At 38.9% G+C, this 19,181-nt stretch overlaps 2 protein-coding genes across 3 annotated transcripts in view; one reads left to right on the top strand and one right to left on the bottom strand.

Moving 5' to 3' along the window:
* Positions 1–21: 21 nt before the first annotated feature.
* LOC135165992 (uncharacterized) overlaps positions 22–19,181 on the bottom strand; it is a 73,740-nt gene continuing 54,580 nt past the window's right edge. Inside the window, exons 8-10 of one of the 2 annotated variants that reach the window (XM_064127861.1) lie at positions 1,565–1,687; positions 925–1,074; positions 22–852 (exon numbers count right to left, since the gene is read on the bottom strand). In XM_064127861.1, coding sequence (XP_063983931.1) covers positions 772–852; positions 925–1,074; positions 1,565–1,687 — 354 coding nt within the window. In that variant the 3' untranslated portion in view covers positions 22–771. Of the gene's footprint in view, positions 853–924; positions 1,075–1,564; positions 2,458–19,181 lie in introns of those variants that run through there. The other variant, XM_064127862.1, reaches the window with a different exon arrangement.
* The window catches only part of LOC135165988 (RNA binding protein fox-1 homolog 2), a 160,929-nt gene continuing 155,478 nt past the window's right edge, over positions 13,731–19,181 (top strand). Inside the window, exon 1 of the mRNA XM_064127855.1 lies at positions 13,731–14,090. The gene's annotated coding sequence lies outside the window, so the exon portion shown is untranslated. The remainder of the gene's footprint in view (positions 14,091–19,181) is intronic.

The raw sequence follows: 19,181 nt of genomic DNA, 5'->3' as shown, positions 1-19,181 counted from the left end.
TTAGAGTAGAAGTGAAGATAATTCATTGAAGATAATTTTCTTGAGCTGAAGATTGACGGATTTTTTTGGAGGGAGAAGAGCGAGGCGAAGGGAAAATTGGGAAAATGGCCGTTGAAGATAATTCAGAATTTTTTTTCAGGTTTAGGTGAAGGTCAAGTAACCCTCAAAGAAGGTTGAGGCTCAACAGACCTTGGAAATGGTTAAAATTTATCATTAAGAGTCTTAACGGTGGGATGACCTGTAAACAAAAATTTAAGTCAAGATTCTAAAGGTCTCCAGGGTCAAGTGACTCTCAACGAAGGTGAATTCGAGGGTCAAATGATTTTAGAACGACTTTAAAAGCAGAATCAAGGGTTTTACCGGTTGAGAGACCCATAAGGAGGTTTTGAAATAAGATACTACTGGTTTTAAGGGGCAAGTGACATTTAAAAAAGGTTTAAAGTTCGATTCCAAATGATTTTAAGGACTAATAGACCTCAAAGAGATCAAGAACTTCGTGTCAAATGTCTTTAAAGGGCAGCGTGCCTCAGATCCTTTTCAAAATTGAATATCAAAAGGTTTTGCGGATCAGAAAACCCTCAGGAAGGTTTAGAATTAAGTTTGACCTTTAAATCCATTTGACCCTTGATTGAAAGCTACAAAAAAAATGCTGAATTATGTTTGCCTCGTTATTTCAATTTATCCCCATCTCCCTTAATAGAAATACTTTTTTGATATTTTCAATTGGACCCTTGAACCATATTTTTTTTAATTATAAAAGTTGCTCCTTTGTTATTTCCGAGGGCGACCGTTGCGCTGCATAAAACAACCCTTAAATGAGTTCAGTCTCACGTCGATTTCACCCTCCTCCAACTGGCCCGGAATATTAAAGGGTTATTAACATAGATAAAACGGGAAAATTAGTGGAATGGTGAGTTTTTATACCTGATCGAAGAGGTAGATTTCGCGATAACAAGACGGCGAGACGCATTCGCGAATACATCGGGTCTTAGCCACTGCGCTTCTCTGTTGGGAGAGGGTTTTGCAGGCTCCACTCTCCTCGCAAGCTTGCTCGAACTCGCGGAATAGTAATTCCTGTGGGAGAGATTACAACGTTCAACGACACTTGCAAGTCCTTTAGATATTTCAAGGATAAATAAAGGGAATGCCCTTGGAAAAGGTCTTGAAAGTCTGTTTTGAGGGAGCAAAAATCAAATAATTATTTCTGTCACTTAAAAAATTGAAGGTACGAGTTAAGGGATTAAGTTCTCTCCGAGTTGACCTCCAAAAGGGTCAAGTTTAACCCTCAACTCTCTTTGATCCTCAGCGGAATTAATTTCAAAGAGCGATTATATGTGATGAAGGGTCACATAATCTTGAAGGTCAAAGGGAGAGACGAGTGGGTCAATTGCGACAGTGACCTCTCATTTGACCTTCAACTACGAATTCGCCTCAAGTTTTGATAAACAAAAAATTTGAATTTGGCGGCATTGAGGGCTGGTGCCACCCGCAATATGTCGACACAAGAGAAATTGAAGGTCAAGAATTAAAAATTGTAGATAATTGATTATAATATTATAATTACGTTTTTGGAAGTCTCTTTGTACGGATACTCTGGGAAGACAAATGGCTTCGCCTGCTGATGACTCTCACTAATTCCAAGCACAAGTAGAAACAGACTGAGCCCGTGTGTCACACACCCCGCCATCTTGAAACAACCCCGTGAGGATCAATATTGCGCTGAGATATCTGCGCACATCGCTGGCAATTTTCCACATTCAAATTATTTTTCCTCCCTCTCGGTTATATCAGAGTAATAACTTTTTTTTTTCATCGTTTAGATGTTCAGTGATAGGTCACAGACGTCAAAGAAATTTTTTTTTCAGGGCTGCACTCATTCGCGGTGATTTAGATAGAGGAATTAATTTTTTCTTATTAGCAGGAGAGGTTCAGTAATTTATTTTCGGACTTGAGGACAATTGAAAAGGTAATTGGAAAATTAGAGGGAAACTGAGGGGTCTGATGAGGAAAACTGAGACGAGGTTTCAGAGAGGAAACACGAGGTGAAGCCGGACATTGGTAAATTGCACTGTTTAAGGGTCAAAACTAGTGAGGGTCAACAAAAACAGATCAGGGAAGAAATCATTCCCTTCATGGCTCCCTCATGACTATTTAAAAGTTTTCAGAACTCGGTTCCTCTCTCCTTTATATTAGTCCTTAAAGCCCTTTGACGGGTGAGGGTCAAAGGGGGAGGACGAAGAAAGTCATCAAAACAATTGACCTTTCAGGGTTTGATTGAAGAGATTCTTTGCCTCTTCTGATTGTTCCTCTATTTTGTTGATTCCAACTTCGAACAAAATGGACCCTTTACACTAATGACAGTCAAAATGAAATGTGAATCTAGTGAAGGTCAAACGATTTGATCAGAAGAATCAAACCTCCTTGAAGGACATGAGAGAGACAAGTAAAGGGGTGGGAAGGTCAAACAGGAGCATTCACACACACCCTCAAGAACCTTAATTCCTGAGAGTCAACCCCCTATTATTTTTTACTTTTCGATTTTGAAGAAAATGCCCCAAATAATTATCTTAATGAGGGTCAAACCCTTTCCAGCATCAGAAGGGTCAAACCATCCCAAGGGAAGAGTCAACTTCTCAATTGGAAATCATCAGGAGCAACTTAATAAACCAAAATGAACTAATGAATTCTAAATTTAAAAAAAACCAGGAACATGAAACCTCATTTCGAAGGTGTTCGCTATTTTGCAAAAAAATCCCAAAAAATTTATTTATTAAATTATGTTTCACATGCATATTCCCCCCAATTTTCACTCTTCCTCTCCCAACCTAAATTCACCCCTTAAACCCATCCAAAAAAATCATCATAAATAATTTGAATAAACAGCTGAACAAATTGTTCAATAATCCATAAACGCAAATCCCCCAGATAAATGTAAATTGTCCGTGCATTCGCATGAAATCCGATGCGTTTTGGATTGCCACCACGTGGGTGTTACCCATTTTCGTATATTCAACAGTATTAGAGGGGTTTTAAAGCAAGTGTGCGTGCGGTGGATTGGCGGCTTGGCATTAGTTTGAAACGCCAGATATACACATTTGAACTCACCGTGCCATCCACCCGCCCCCACCCCATTACACCCCTCCTTCGCCCACCCCCTCACCCCCTAACCCCCATCAAAACAACATGAATTAGTGGGATATATACGCTGAGAAGGGGGAGAAGTGAACTCACATGCACGCACGCTTGAATTCCGTTTGTTTCACCCCAAAATTAACGTCCACGCATGATAGAATGAGACAAGCCCTCCCCCCTCCCCTCCCACCCCCTCACCGGTTGCAACGACAAATCGATACACGTCAACGGGTTTTACACACGTGTGGCAACTCGTAGATGTCGATTTTATTGTTTGTGCTTTCAATGAAATCATTTAAACCCACAAATGTCTGGGTCTGCTTTGTGATACTGACGGCATTAGGGGTGAACAGGGTGATAGGGGTGAAACTGATGGTATTTTACAATCGAAAGAATGAAATTAAAAAAGAAAAAATTTTAAGAAATTGTTTTAAATTAATTTAATGAAGAAATATGTGAACCTTAAGGGTTGATTTTCACTTCCCCAATATTTTTTTGTTCGAAAATTAATACAGCAATTGGAGGGAAAGGGTTACCTCAAAGGGTTACCATCCCATAACCTCAAAATTTCAAGGTCACGTGTCTTTTGGGTGGAAATAATTAATGGAAATAATACGGTCGATATTAATTATCGATAATGGGGTAAATCGGTGAATCAGAAATCACCTCCGGACGTCTCGCTGGGATTCACCCCCCGGATCTCATAAATCAGACCATGAAAACTCGCTCCCATTCAATGCGAAATAGCAACACAAATTCGCCCGCCAAAATAATGAGGAGAGAGAGAGGGTGGGTTGGGGGTGGGGGGTGGGGGTGTAGAGGGGCAAGTGCCAACAGAGTCACGGCAATCTTCGTAATTAAGGGATTCCATGCGTACCAGAGCGAATTGAAGAGGCACCAACCCCCTCAACCCCCCAACCACCCCCCCCTGCTCCGGTCAGTATTTGTGTACCTATGGCCTCGGGAAACTCAAGTCCAGTATCAGAATGGCTCTGGGATATATATGTTTCGTATACAGATAGTTACGGAACACTGAATGTATAGAATGGGGCGTGGGGGTTGTGATGGCGAATAGGGGGTAGGGGGTGCAAAGGGTGAGGGAGGGATCGATCGTGCAAATTTACACGCTGCACACGCGACCTTCTCTCTCCTCAACAAACCCTCCCCCTCAGCACCAACCAGTAAGGGACTATAGGAAGGTGCTGAGGTACAGGACTAGTGTATTTCATGTATATACATATTTACCGGCGTGTAAACGAGACCTATTATTGGTCGATCTTGTTTGCATTATCAAGTTCAATGCATGTGAGCACTTGTAGCTAAATAAATTCTCAATTTTCCATTTTTTTAAATAAAATTCGAGGAGAGTGGGCTGAGGGGAGGAATATTTGTGGGAAATGTTTATGGAAATCAAGTGGGGGATGATGTTTTAGGGTGGGGGGTGTGGGAGGGGGAGATGGGGGTATAGATGCTTTAATGATTAATTAGTAATATACGTGTGAAAGGTGTGGGTTGTTGTGTGTGATCAAGTCATTGCTTCATTTGATTGTGGTGGGGGTTGTTGGTAAGCCGGTTCCATTGAGGGCCTGACCCTTCCGACTCGGAAAATGGAGGAATGGAGTTTCGCGTTCGGTCGTGCGAATGCGCTCACATTTTTCGGGGCCCGGAAAAATGGTGGTGGTTTTAGGAAGTGGATGATAAGGGACTTATTGTGGTGTCTGGACTAGTTCCCGAGATATTCCGGAGAATGGGGTGATCTCGTATTCGGTCCCTTTGCGCCGTAGGAGGCCCAGGAGCCGAGGAAAATGTGAAGAACGTCGGAACTGACTTTAGAGACTTTTCGGGGCCTTAAAAAAATTGTAAATCACCCGATCAATTGAATACCGTGGGATTTATTACGCTTCCTACATTATTTTTCGGGATATCCGTGAAAAAGGGGATGATCCTAACTTGCGCCCTTTTCAAATACTGCAAAGTCGAATAAAGGGTCAAGCAACCTCACCGATTAAACGCAAGATCCAAGTGCAGAGTCCAATTATGATAAAACAAAAAGAAAAAAATAAAAAATAAAAATAAAAGGTCAAGTCTTGAGGATTAAGGGCGAGATCGAACCAAAGGGTTAAATTAAAAACCCAATAAAGGGTCATTAAGTCGTGAGAGTCAACAAGCGTTAATTGAAGGGTCAAATTTTCTTGAGATTTAAGTGGACGACCTGAGTGAAGTGATCTGTTCCCCGTCTCCGCCATTTGACCGCCGACACGTCTGACTGAAACAAAAAAAAATCCCTTCACCACCACATCGCCCATCCCCAACTTATTCCCCATTGTACACTTGTTTTCTTTCAATCGTGCGCTTCGTTAATTAATTTCTCTCAACTGACAATTCATTATCAAGAGACATCGTGTGTTCATTTCTAGAATTTAATTGAGAGACCTCTTGGCTCGTCTCAAAAGTTTCTTTCTGCAACAGCAGAATTATTCAACGGGCAGGGAAAATATCACATGTAGAAAACATGCTATTCGTTATAATCGATTTCCCGTCCTTTACAATTTCTCTTTTTCATCGCTCCCTTTACATTCCCTCCCCCTCACATCACCGCCACCCCCACCCCCCCTCGACCCCGTGCATTATACCGTGAACCCTCTGACAATCCTACGACTGAATGAGGTTCAAGGACCTCGTTAAAACTGCAAAAGTGGCTTTCTGAATTCCTCAGCTCCCCTCGCAATGTCTTTCCACAAAGAAACCGCAAATCCATCTATTCAACTTATATTTTAATCATTTTTATTCAGCCGTTATATTTGATTAATGAAAAATTCTAAAATCTGGAAAATGGTACGATATTCGCACACTTATCGCGATCGTTAAGAAATATAATATAGCGATTTGTACCTTCCAGTAATAAATTTATAAAGATACATTTGGCGATATATGAGATATAAGATATATTTAGAAAGACAAAAAAATTGGGAATCAAATAATTAATGATATGTCAAATATACAATTTGTAATTATATCTGATTATCATAATTATGTACCATTGTTGTAATTATACGTTTTATGTATGATATATATATACATTCAATAATATATGCAATATAAATATATTAATAAGGTTTAACATATATATTTGTATGATACATAAATTATTTATACATAATATTGCTAATTTGGAAGTCAGACAATGTCCATTTTCATGGTATCGAGTCATTTAACGAGATTTGGATTTTATCTCTCAAGGTCGGCGCAATGTCGGCGCAAGGTTGGCACTCTGTGGGAGTCTTATGGGCATTATCTGCGTTTTTTAGAGGTATTCTGTGTGGCCCTAGGGGTTATTTGTACCGGACAAATGCTCGGGTTGTTGTATTATCAACTATTAAGTTATGATCATGTCCTAAAATAATATTTTAATGTTAAAACTATATATCTTGGGTTATTTTAAATGTAATTGATGGGTAGATATTATATTCATTATATTGATATACTAGTGTAAAAGATGCTCCAAAAAACGTTACATTGGATTTTTGACAAGGGAATTCCCTGACTATTTCGGAAATAAATCGATGATGAATTTCGTTTGTATTCATAGGGAATTGAAATATCGAGTGAATCCAAGTTTTACGAGTTTCTGTTTATGCCGCTGGGACGAATTGTCAAGTTCAGATCATAAATTCAACCTGTGAATTGCCGTTAGCCATTTTCAGGGGGAGTGATAAAACCGGTTGAATTTCCATTTTAATAAAAATGGAAAAGTGAAGAAAATTTTATTTGATGATTATTTCGCGTCTGGGGAATTAATGGACGAGAATTTATGATGATGATGGAAAATTCATGAGGCGAACGATGCAGCCGATTTTTTAATCAGTTGAACTGTATCGTACATTCTACTGATTAAAAATGAGACTTATTAAAAATTTTATTTAATAACTCCAAATTTTTTTACACTTTAAACATAATTTTCGCGCGTTGAACAGTGCGATTTGAATAAATGAATTCGAGGGTTTTTAGGACGCATTAAAAATGTTTAAAAATTATTCTTAATTTTTTATTTTACTCTACTAACTTCGGGTTATTAACGACGAAGAATGAGTCGTGTGCAGAAAAATTGGGGAAAATCACAATGAATTTTCAAGGAAAATCTCTAGAGTATTTTTCTTTTATCATGAAATGGGTCACATCCACCGTCAGAAGTCTACGAGCTACCCTCCAATTTAATCTCTAAACACAAGCGTAAAATCCTCCTAATTAGGACTCACAGTGGTGTATGAATTCAATCACACGAAAATCCACACACACACACGCACACACATTTGGATTATTCGACATTGGAGATGAACTCAAAGAACTCAACGTTCCCTTGACGTCATAGCCATTTCATGGTGCCTCGGGGCAAACTACTGCATAACCCAGACACCGTACGGACGGAGGTAAAAGGCACCCTCTGACGTTTTCCCCGACTCAACCCTTGACGTTTTCCACAATTCCTCGGATTTTACCCCAACGTCAGCGGAATTTTTCTTCTCTGATTTAAATGGCTTAATTACGGATTTCAACATTCTCCATTGTGGATGGATTGATTAATTGTACAGTGCATTATCGTGAGCTTTTGCAAGTTGAAAAAAGCCAGTTTTTACTTCTAAATAGAAGCTTTGTAATTATCATACAAGAATGTATGCTCCTAGACTTCATTTCATTTTTTTTTGTCGGGAAGAGTTCCGAAAAAGTTACTTTATTGTACATCGTAATAAAACGTTTTTCGGCCTGTGGAAGGGTTGCAAGACGGGTCGAGGGCGAGCGTTATAATCTTAGGGGGTAAAAACACTTGTCCCAGGAGCAATTCCATTAGCATATACGGGAAAGAAACGTTTTAGAGGAATAAAGCTCTCAAAAAATTACTTTATTGTACAGCGGGAGAGAAAATTTAGAGAGCGGTCCTAGGATGAGTATTATAATTTTAGGGGGTGAAAAGCACGTGTCCCATGAGGATTGAAAATTTTTATGATCCTCATATGTAGAAAATGAAGGTTTTTAGCCCATGTAGTGAGTCGAAAAATTGGTTTTATCGTACAGTGTGATAAAAAAGAGATATTTGGCACGTGGATGGTTTATAGGGTGGGTCGAGGACAAGTATCATAATCTTATGGAGTGAAAAGGACTTGGCGACCGAGGATTGAACTTATTTTTTATGAGCCTATGCAAGAAAGAAATGTTTTGGACCCGTGAAGCGAGCGGAAAAAATTACTTTTTCGTACAGCATCATAAAACAATTAATAAATAATTATTTATAAATAATGATAACAATTATGTAGCAAAAATCACCGAAAATATTGACATAGAGAAATGTATTTTCGAAGGGGTTGCAAACGTAATAAAAAAAATATTTTCCAGAGTTTCGTTGACTTTTGATGATTCGGGAGTTAAGAGGGTTAACTTGTTCGGGTCAACGTGCACGTAAGTTCTGCTTTACCTAATTGTACTTGTTGCAGATGCCCCCCACCCCCCAGAGCTCCACCGAGCATCCTGCCCACCCTCTCATCTGGCGTCTCGCCAAACCATTGACAAACGGCCCTGAACGCAGTGCCATCCGGCGAAACCACCCCATCCCTACCATCTAATTCCATCATCCCGAAGGATTTTCTGCCTTCGCCCCCACCCCCTGAACGACTAGCTTAATCCGGTGAAGGGGACTCTTTTATTCTGATATTATTGAAGATAATCTGATGAAATCTCGATTATTGAGTTATTAATCAATTTTTCCACCTATTTATTTCAATATTTTAAACAATTGTAATTATTTATTTATAATAAATCAAATTTAAAAACAGAATTATACACAACAGATAATTTTAAGGGCGTTAAATATAAACTTTACGCACAAGTAAGTGGCGATAGTCTTATCAGTAAAATTTCTTTATTTCTATCGATCCCCAAAAAATCATATCATAGCGTCAAAATTTATTGTGCGCATAAATAATTTCTCTCAAATTTATCGAAAAAATTTTGTATTTTTTTTTCTTTTAGAACAATTTCTGACATTTCCACGTAAAAATGAAGCGACAGTAATTTATTTTCAATCTCCCCCCTCTCCCCTCGCCACCACATTTAGCTACCGTCAATTATTAAACAGCAAACGACACACGATGGACGAAAATCATGGGAATAATGGCCACTAAAAATTCAACTGCTAATTCATCAGCAAAAATAGTTATGCTGTATGAAGACAAAAGCAATTTCCCACTTGTTTTGAATTTTTGTGGGACCAGGGGAAGCGACAAAACGACCGCGGAAAACTGCCCCCTAAAAGTTTTCTGCGGTAATAACCTTTTGAAAGAGAGGGATTGGCCATCAGCCTGGTGGGTGAGTGGTGTAAAGGGGGTATGGGGGTATGGGTGGTGGATGAGAGGGGGTGACGAGTCCAACATTGTTCGGAATTTCACGTTTCTCGAGAGTCCTTTATCGTCTGGCTATTAACCAGCAGTAAACCCAGCATTTCCCAAGTCCCTCTCCCTCACTCTGTTTGCTCCTCACTCTCCCATCACTTTGTTCCATTTCCAACCCCACCCACTGGCCCCCTCTCTGCACACACCCTTGGAACGGATGTGACCGAATAAATTCACCACTGCTCTCCGTATAACCACGCGTAATTTCGTTTCTGGAATTTAAACTCGTGTGTGGAGATATCTCCGGTGGTGTAACGTCAACAAAAATACTGGGGAGGTTTTCAATTTATGTAACGCTGGGAGGGTTATGGGACTGACAAATTAAGTTTAATTTTGGGTGATTGAGGGGTATTGTTGGTGTAATTGTAACCTTTTTTTGTGGAAATTTATGACGTTTTTTTGGGGGAAACCCCGGTTTCCGGATGAAAAATCGCGCTCTGAGATGAACGAGAGTTTTCAATTATTGTTTTTTTTGGATCGGCTGAGGGAAATTGAAAAAGTTCTGAGTCATTTTGAAAGTCTTCTTATACAGTTTGATCACCTCAAAATTTATTAAAATCGCATCATTTTTATTCGGTTCATACAGAAAAGACTTTTTATCTGCGAAGACTTCGTAGCCATACGCAAAAATTATTAATTATTAATAACTATCCATTGGCTGAGTGAAATCAAAAAAAGTTAGAGTCAATTTGAAGAGTTTGTTATATATTACAATAACCTGTGGTTTCCTTCGAATCCCACCGTTTTGCCCCCCGCTTCCCCATTTCCTCCCGAATCTTCCGGTAAACTATTAGACATCTACTTAAAACTTACGGTGCGAGTTCAAAATTCACTCATCCAATGTTTAAATAATTCCGAGTTTTGAAAATATTTATTTCTTTATTACTGTGAGATTTTCAGAAGTCATATTATCCGCTGGAGAGGAGTTTACCCTGACATCAAAAGTAATGTTAAATTTCTTTGTTGTAAGTCTTTGTTCATAACAGATTTGTCTACAACCAAATCATTTAACTAATAAATCAGTGTTTAAGGTACTAAAAATCTTTGATTATTTCCATCCCCATAATTTAATGCTGCGATTTAATGATTTTTCATCGTTTCGTATTTTTTATTTCTTTTTTATTGAACATTAATTATCACATTTAAAAATTGTGGGGTCTCTATTGACCCCAGATGGCCCTGATTACCCTGTTGATTGATGAGGACATTCTCTGAGGACCAAAATGATCATGAAAAGTTCCGGAATTCTCCATTACAAGCGTATAAAATGGCCGAGTCGAGTACACATACAGTTACTGTCTGTACAAGTGGTACAAACGATGCTTTTCGACCAGTTTCACCGGTATATGGGAGCCAGTCGTTCTCCGTTAGAGTACTTACACGTAAAACAGACGATACAACGAGAACTGGATGAGAGGCTTCAACACTGGAAACTCTACTATTTTGTGAGGGATCCATTGGTACACCAATACTTCCACGATTTACTCACTTTTTGGGGTCTTTTTCTCGTCGCTAAACTTTTGGATTGAAAGTGCTAGGGGATGAGGAGGGAGAAATGGGGGGAGAAACCGATACATGATTTCACTTCTTGGGGGGTAATTGACAAGTTTCTAGGGGTTTCGAGATTTTACAAAAAAAAGGGGGGGTTTTCCGAGGGATGGGAATCATCTGAGGCCTCATCCCACCCTTTGACCCTCACAGGGGACTAAAAAGATTTTTTTTGGAAGAAAGTCATCGAATAATTGATCTCGGGTTTTTTTTTTTCAGGAGAAAATATAGAATCTCGTTTTTTTGGGTGTGAGGAAGGGGGAGTTCCTCGGAAGTCTGGACTGGAAACCCTTGGGACCCTTCAACTGAAGTTGTGTATTGACGTGCGCCCCGGAGAGACAGACGTTGAAGGTAGAGATGAGAGTTATGGGTGAAATGGGGGCTGTCTTGAGGTGGAGTAAAATGTAATGTTGCATTGGAGGTCGGATAAAGTGACAGGGGGTAAGTGAAAGAGGAAAATATTGAACTCCGGAGTTGGTTCGTCCTGACCTAAAAATATATCTCATATTTTTTTTCATTGAAAATAAAAATTGCCAGACAATTTCGGGGTGAAAATGACTCACAAAAAAAATAAAATAATCATTTCCATGAACAACTCCTCGATTTTCATCAACCCCTAATGCAGTCTCTCTTTTCTCCCGATATTTCACGTGAAAACTCATTTGAAAAATTCTCAAACATATTTTCCCATCTTCAGAATAAAGTTCAGATGTCACCAACTTCTCGAATATATTTTTTTTTCAATTCTTCGAGCGCAAATTTTCAGAGTAAACTTCCAGAACGTCGACGAAGAAATTACTCGTCTACAGGGGGTGATCAATTAGTCATTCCCGACGAGGGCAAACTCACCCTAAACGATGCCCCGTTGAACAGAAGTTGTTTCAAACTTGGAAATGTCACAGGGAAGAAAAAAAAATCGTGAATTTACGTGAAATGAAATCGAAGTGCAAACTCATACATTCGCGAAATATTTGGATGAACTTTTTCTCATCCTCCCCTCCACCCCTCCGCGCCACCGGTTCAAACGTAATATTTGTCTATTCGGAATTCCCGGCGGGTGTTGGGGGTGGGGGATGACGTAAGGGGGTTGGTGGTACGTCGAGGCTCCGGGCGCGTAATTAGGTCGCTCGGTCAAACCACAGAAACTCAAGAGACAAGTGGGATTCTACTGCAAATAAATACAAATTTAATTGCAAAAAAAATCACAATTTGTTGTTTTTAGGCACCAAATATCGTTGTTCGTGTTGGAAAATTAGAACAGCTCTTCTGGTTATCTTCAAAAATCACTCGACAATGTTTATGACGTGTTTAAAAGAGTCTCCAGGAAAGGATTAATTTATGATCTGTTGTGCTTCGAAGTTGGGAGCGTTGCAATCCTTACCACATATGGTATTCAAAGGAAACTCTGTCCTCTAGAGTCATAAACTTTCTCTTGTTTTATCCCTTAGTAAAGGTTTTTTAAATTGTAAGGATTCAGTCCCTGGACATCGGTCCTCTAGGTCAGTCGTGTCTTCCTCGTGCCAATAATAAAGTGATAAAGTTAAAGTAATTGATTGTGTTGCTACATTTATTTACCTACTTTTACCCATATCCCAATAGTTCGAAACCCAATTGGAAGATTATAATGCACATAGTTGGAAGATTATATATTACCTATTATATACCATATATTTCAAAAATATTCTGATTAAAATAATGTATTTTTTAAGTAAAATTTACAAGGGAATAATAATAAAAAATGGACTAGTTCTAGCGGACTATAAGCGTCTGATTTACGACGTCGGCACAAAACATCTTGATTAATTTTTTTCAAATTAAAAAAATAACTATCTCCATACGACACCGGCGACAACGGCCGAATCGGTTAAATCGCTCGATCGGGCGACGGAACTCGTGAGGCGCGGGTTCGCGTCCGGCTCAGGACGTTGGAATTTTTAATCTTTCGGAAACTGTCGAAGGGAAGTCTAGACACGAAGAATCGTCAAGAAACATTATTTCGCCGAATGTTGTTCATGGTTTTGTTCATGGATAAACACCGGGGTACGATATCCATAGAATAAATAAATAAATAAATAAATATATAAATAAATAAATAAATAGATAAATAAATAAATGAATAGATAAATAAATAAATAAATATGTATTCAGTATTTTCAAAAATCATCAAAAGTTTCGATTTCATTAGTTAATTCACTACATGGAAAGACATTTTAGGGAAAAATTAGCCCTACAGGGGATGAAACGAAGGACAAGGGTTAGTTTTATCCCAAAAATAACTCCCTCAAGTCTAATATTTCCAACAAAATTTCACTTATAAAGTGGTTGATTGTCATTTCTTTCCACCTTTCACCCTCTAGAGGTTTCAATTTTCATCCAAAATTTCTTTCAGCGTAAAAAAAATCTTTCAACAACGCAATTATCCACCAATTTCTCCTGCACCTCCCCCCCCCCCTTCTAAAAATCCCCTCTTAATCATAATTATTTAACAAGATATCCCCGCCCAGACTCTTCTAACTCATCCCCCAAAAGTGCAGCAGAGAGAAACGCAGTGGCGAAACGGTAGTGGGGGAATTAGGAAGAGTAAGAGCCATCCGCGACGCGAGGGCAGTTGCGCGCGAGGAAGGCGCGCGTACGAGTCTCAAAAATTTGGTAGACACGTTAGTTCACGCTCATCAGTCCGCCGTGTCGGGTCCAACCGAAGCAAACTGATAAATCGCGAGAAATTGAGTCGAGATTATAAATTGCAACTGCATCGCCAGTGTTTTACCCGCAAATTCAGATAGAAATAATTATTAGCCATTTTATTTGGGTGATTGTTTATGGTGGGATTTCGAGTGATGTGTTGATGTGAATTCTGTGGGCCTTTCTAGTGGATTCGCAGCCAATTCCCGTGAGAAATTGTGGAATTTAACAGTTAATTGGGTGAATAAAGTTGGGGAAAAAAAAAGGGAGAGAATTCTGAGGCTTCAGGTGAGTCTGCGAAAATTTATTTCACGTGTGGTTTTTCAACACGATTGTTGGACTTTCACTTGAATATCTCACACGATTCCCCGGGCTCATCGAGAGCCAATTATGTGGGGGAATTATGAGTGGAGGAATTGTAATTGAGAAGAAGTGGGGAATTCTAATTGATGGAATTTAGCCACATGATTGAGAAACATCGGTTCAGTTTTTTCGCGATATCTTGGAATCCAGTGGAGATGGCGAAATTCGTGTGGAGTAGTTTGTTGTCGATTTTGAAATTCTCTACAAAAAAGATTTTATTCAGTTTTTTCTTAGCTGTGATAGATTTCGAGGTAATTGAAAAAAAATTAATCCTTTCAAAATGATGTCATTTTGAGTTTGGGACAGATCAGGGAAAATTGAATTGAATTAATATTCAATAACTCACGATACAATGATGCGATTTAGATTTCTCTTATCTCATTTTGAAGGGGAACAAAATATCTTTAAAATGGCGTCAGATTTTTCAAAATTCACTCAGTCAATCTCAACATATTTGACATTAACGAGTGAATGTTCATTTCACTGTTTATATTTTTCACCTTTAAACATTACAAATGAAAATTAACAATTAAAATTGAAGATTGAATTTTCACCTCTTCACAATTATGGTCACTATTACAAATAAATTTCCAATTTCAATCTCAATCTCATCTCCGGGACTATCACTTCTACCGAATAAAAATTCAAAAGCCCTTTTAATTGCAGAAAGGAACAGCAGAGAATTATCCCGATTTTTTTTATAACTTGTTTTCTTTTATCGAGAATCGATTGTTGGTATTGAGGGTCATATGACACGGTAGTTTTGAGTGGTTGTGAGTGAGTTTTTTGCCCCAGGGGTTGGTGGCGGCCGCGCGAGGGTGAGGAGGGGGGAGGGAGGGAGGGAGGCGAGCACTGGGAGTTGGACGTTTTTCCGAGTCTGTATGGAGCAAGAAAGAAGTTGACCGACTCGTTGGGACACATGTATATATTGCGCGGACATAGTGGAGACCGGATTTCTCGTGGAACCGATCAACGATGTCGGGGAATCCTCTTTAATTCGAAGAGAAACTGTACTCATCCGTGGGTTTGTTATTTTATCCCTGTCGTCAACCTTTTTTTCATTGTTACAACTTTTCAGGTCATTTTCCCACTAAAGTTCTTTGAAAAGTGATTTTTAAAATTCTTCTAGAATTTTCAAAAATTTTCTATCCTTTTTTTCATGTATGTTACCATAAGACAAGATCAAACGTCCTTGAAGCTCTATCGTTTGACCCTTTTTTCTATTTCACCTTTCACAGTTGACCTTTAATTTTAAAAATCGCAAATGTTCTGCTTTGCCTCATATTCAGTAAACATTACATCAGAAAATGGTTGAACAGTCTTGAGGGTCAAACGGGAAGGTCAAGCGCAGGGTTCAACATGATTGAGGGTTAAAGGGAAGGACAAACGGGTCAAGTATTCCTAATGGTTTAACGGAAGAACCGATTGACATTATAAGTTCGTTTGCCTAAAAATTGAGTCATAGTTAGATGAACCCTTGCGAGGGTCAAATGGAAAATGCAAAAAGGGTTAAATTTTCGTGTGGGTCAAAGGCGCGAAACAAGCTGAGTAGAAGGGTCAAGTCTCGATTGACGTGATAACCGCGCTCTCCCGGTTGACCCATTGACCCTCATGACCCTGTCTCTCTCGTTTGCCCATTAACCAATGAAATTCAGTCACGTTCCACCTTACCCCACCCCAAATTACGCTCGTTCACCTCCGCGTCAATGACCTTCAAATAAAGAGAACTTCAGAGTATTAACCAATTTCGTCATTCTTCCCTCCAATTTTTTTTACAACTCTGCAAATCCCTTCGCCATTATTTTTTTATCCCCGTGTATTTGTAAAGCTCTTAATACACATTTTTATATTTTTCCCTTTTTTTGTTGAAATGAGGATGAGCCGAGCGACGAGACGTGCTCACCACATAATGCATCTCAGTTCTTTCACAGTCCCTCTGTCTCCATACACTCACTTCCACCTCTTTATTTTAATTTTTTTTTTTCAAGTTGCGCCTTTTGACGAATGACGACGGGCAAATGGCGCACACGCATTTTGCGGCTTCTGAAGTCGCCTGGATGATGCATTTCCGTAGTGGGCATACACTTGCTTTGGGGTGGAGAAACTGTGGAGGCGGTGAAATGGAAAAATTGAAATGTCTTTTTCACTTTGGGATCTGAAGGTCTTTCAGGATGAATTCAGCAACTTTTTTCAGTTGGGCTGTTGGTTTTTTTTTCTAGGGACTTTTGAGAAATTGGTAATGACCACCGGAGGTTCATATATTCTTCTAACAGAAAAAAAATTGTTAAAAAATTTGCAAAATAGACAAAAAGTTTATTTTTACGAACATAAAAAAACTGACTCTTCAATCTTCAAGGAAACTAATTCAACTAATAATAATAATAATAATAATAATAATATTCTATTTTCTTTGGTGTTACAAGACATGTGTTTCACACCTCTCCACTTGCTCCATTCAGAATTTATATATTCCCGCCATTTTAAAGTTCCATTAATGTATTAATTTTGCTGGTTTTCCTATCACAAATGAATTCACTACAAACTGTCCAAGTCAGGGCCTCATTAAATCACCCTAGAATGTCGTAAGTCGAGTGACTCGAGCAAATGCATTTGCGTGTATGAGCCCGTCTCAGGCTTCTTCACTCTAATGTACCCCCAGGTTCCTCTCTGTCCATTGAGGTTTTCTCACTCCAGCGACACCACTCCACCTCCTGATATGTTAGCTCTTACGGAAATTGAACGCTACCGTGTGTTGTCCCTACACGTCTCTCCCTATCTACCAGTTGATAGACCATTAATTCTCGCCATAAAAAGTGCGAGGAGCGGGGGAATAATTCAGTTGGACGTTTTATCCCAAATGGCAGTGGAAAATCAGAACCAGAGACCAGCAGAGATCTGCGTTAATATATTTTCTTCAATATTTCTGCACCAACTACATATTTTCGCGCAATCGGTGGTTATTAACCGCGAACAAATGAGAATAAAGGAATAGATATTATTTATTTTATTGTGAACATCTGGTAATGTCAAGGGATATTGTTATTATAATGGGGGGATAATGATAAAATTAATTTGGTTTCAATATTTAGGACGAGGGATATTGAGAGTGCATGGTATGAGGGGACAAAAAGGGACCGTCTGTCTATAGCTCTGTTTAGTCCATGTCCAAATAATATCAAACGATTTGACTTATTTACTTACTACATAATATCAAAATTATTTATTTACGGTTTTCTTTACTGATTTATTTACTAAATAATATCAAACATCGTTTGATATTATTTAGTAAAGTAAATTTACTAAATAACTCATTAAGTGATTTACAACATCGTTTAATATTATTTAGTGGATCACCAAATCAATAAATAAATCACTAAATAATATCAAACGATTTGTTAAAATCTCAATGCACAATCCAATAAAGAAAACAAGAACTTTCGGTTTTTCATTCAATTTTGATGACTGAATATTACTAATGAAAATTATTCTGCGGATTTCTGTCGGCGAGTAATTTCCCTCGTCTCTAATAAATATCGAGAACCTGAATTGTTAGAAAGTTGAAAGCTGTCACAATAGAGAGTCCGGGGAACCCCCTCAACCGAAAAAAAAAATAAACCCGTTTTAGCCCAGTTTTTTAAAGTAACCAAAGCTTTCACTCAAAAATTCGAAAACAGAAGTTGTAATATTGCTTTTCCACTTCTGAAACAACTAGTGGGGCAAAATGGATCACTCTTGAGAATAGCAGATCGTAAAATGTGAGTTTCTGTAAATGAATGGAATTGGGAATTAAATGGAGAGATTGTAGAGAGAAGAGGATGCAATTCACTTTTTGTTACTTAGTAAATAGTTACGAAACTCGTCAGGTACTCCAAACATTTTCGTTTGGCAAATGCCAGTCTTTGGGAGTTGAAATAAGGAAAAGAGAGAAGGGCGCAAGAGTGCGGCTGTCAGACTTTAGTCTGAAAGTTTCTCGGATACTGGATCCCCTCCCCCCGACTCTCCTCCTCCTCCTCCTCCTCCCCCCCCCCTCCCTCGACCGATGAGTTTAAATCCCAAAGGATGCCACGAGCAGCATCACAAACTGACGCGATTGTCTTGTCTTTCCTCCCCTTTTTTATTTCTCGATGCGAAAAATTCAGGAGCAATTTATGAAATTATGGAACTATGCAAATCTTCAATGACATTAGGCCCGCTAATTGCATATAATATAACCTTTATATTGACGAATTTTACTGGTTCAGGGGGGATCAACCCCCTGCATTATATCGACTGACTAAAACGCACCTCGTGTGATGATACAAAAGGGCGGAAAAAAAAATCACACGACCCCCGCACCGTAGCACCTCGGATATACTTATTAATCCATTTAATCACCGTATCTTTGATTACCAATTAGCGCTCTCAGTTGTGCCCCGATAAATTCAACCCCCAGAGGCAAATGGAACGGATCCCCAACATTTTTATTTCGCGTTTTTTTTTTTAAACTCCCAACTTTCCTTTTATCCTTTATTCTCACTAGTCCGTGTTTCGCTTCATTTTAATTCCACTCTCCTTTTCTTCTCGCCCTTCGTGCGCCTTCTGTCTTTGTTTATCTTCTTTTGTCCTCCAACGGTAGCCCTTTTTTAGTTCTATTTGGAATGAAAAATGCCCTGGTGTGGAAAATTCAATCGATGAACTCGACTACAGATAAAAATAAGGGAAAAATGTTGCCGGAAAAAGTGAGAAAATTCTTCGCCTTTTTCAGGAGAAATTGGGAAACAAGTGAGTGGTACTGACTTTGATAAACGAAACTTTAAGCGTTTTCCGAGGTGTAACACTACAATATCGAGGGGGTGGAGAGGGGGAAATGACGCTGGGGACATTGAATTTATGAAAAATGCATGAAACAGGAAAGTGCAGTGTCAGAAAAATATTTTTAGAATTTTTTTTTCGATGAAAAAAAAAAAAACTTCTCATCCTCCTGCGGTCTGAGAACAATGGCCCATCTTACCGCGAATACCCAGGGTGATTCAGGTA

This window comes from Diachasmimorpha longicaudata, chromosome 9 (assembly GCF_034640455.1).
Source record: "Diachasmimorpha longicaudata isolate KC_UGA_2023 chromosome 9, iyDiaLong2, whole genome shotgun sequence".
Lineage (NCBI taxonomy): Eukaryota > Metazoa > Arthropoda > Insecta > Hymenoptera > Braconidae > Diachasmimorpha > Diachasmimorpha longicaudata.
The sequence above is the reverse complement of the archived record's forward strand: the minus strand, read 5'-3'. Positions and strand labels throughout refer to the sequence as shown.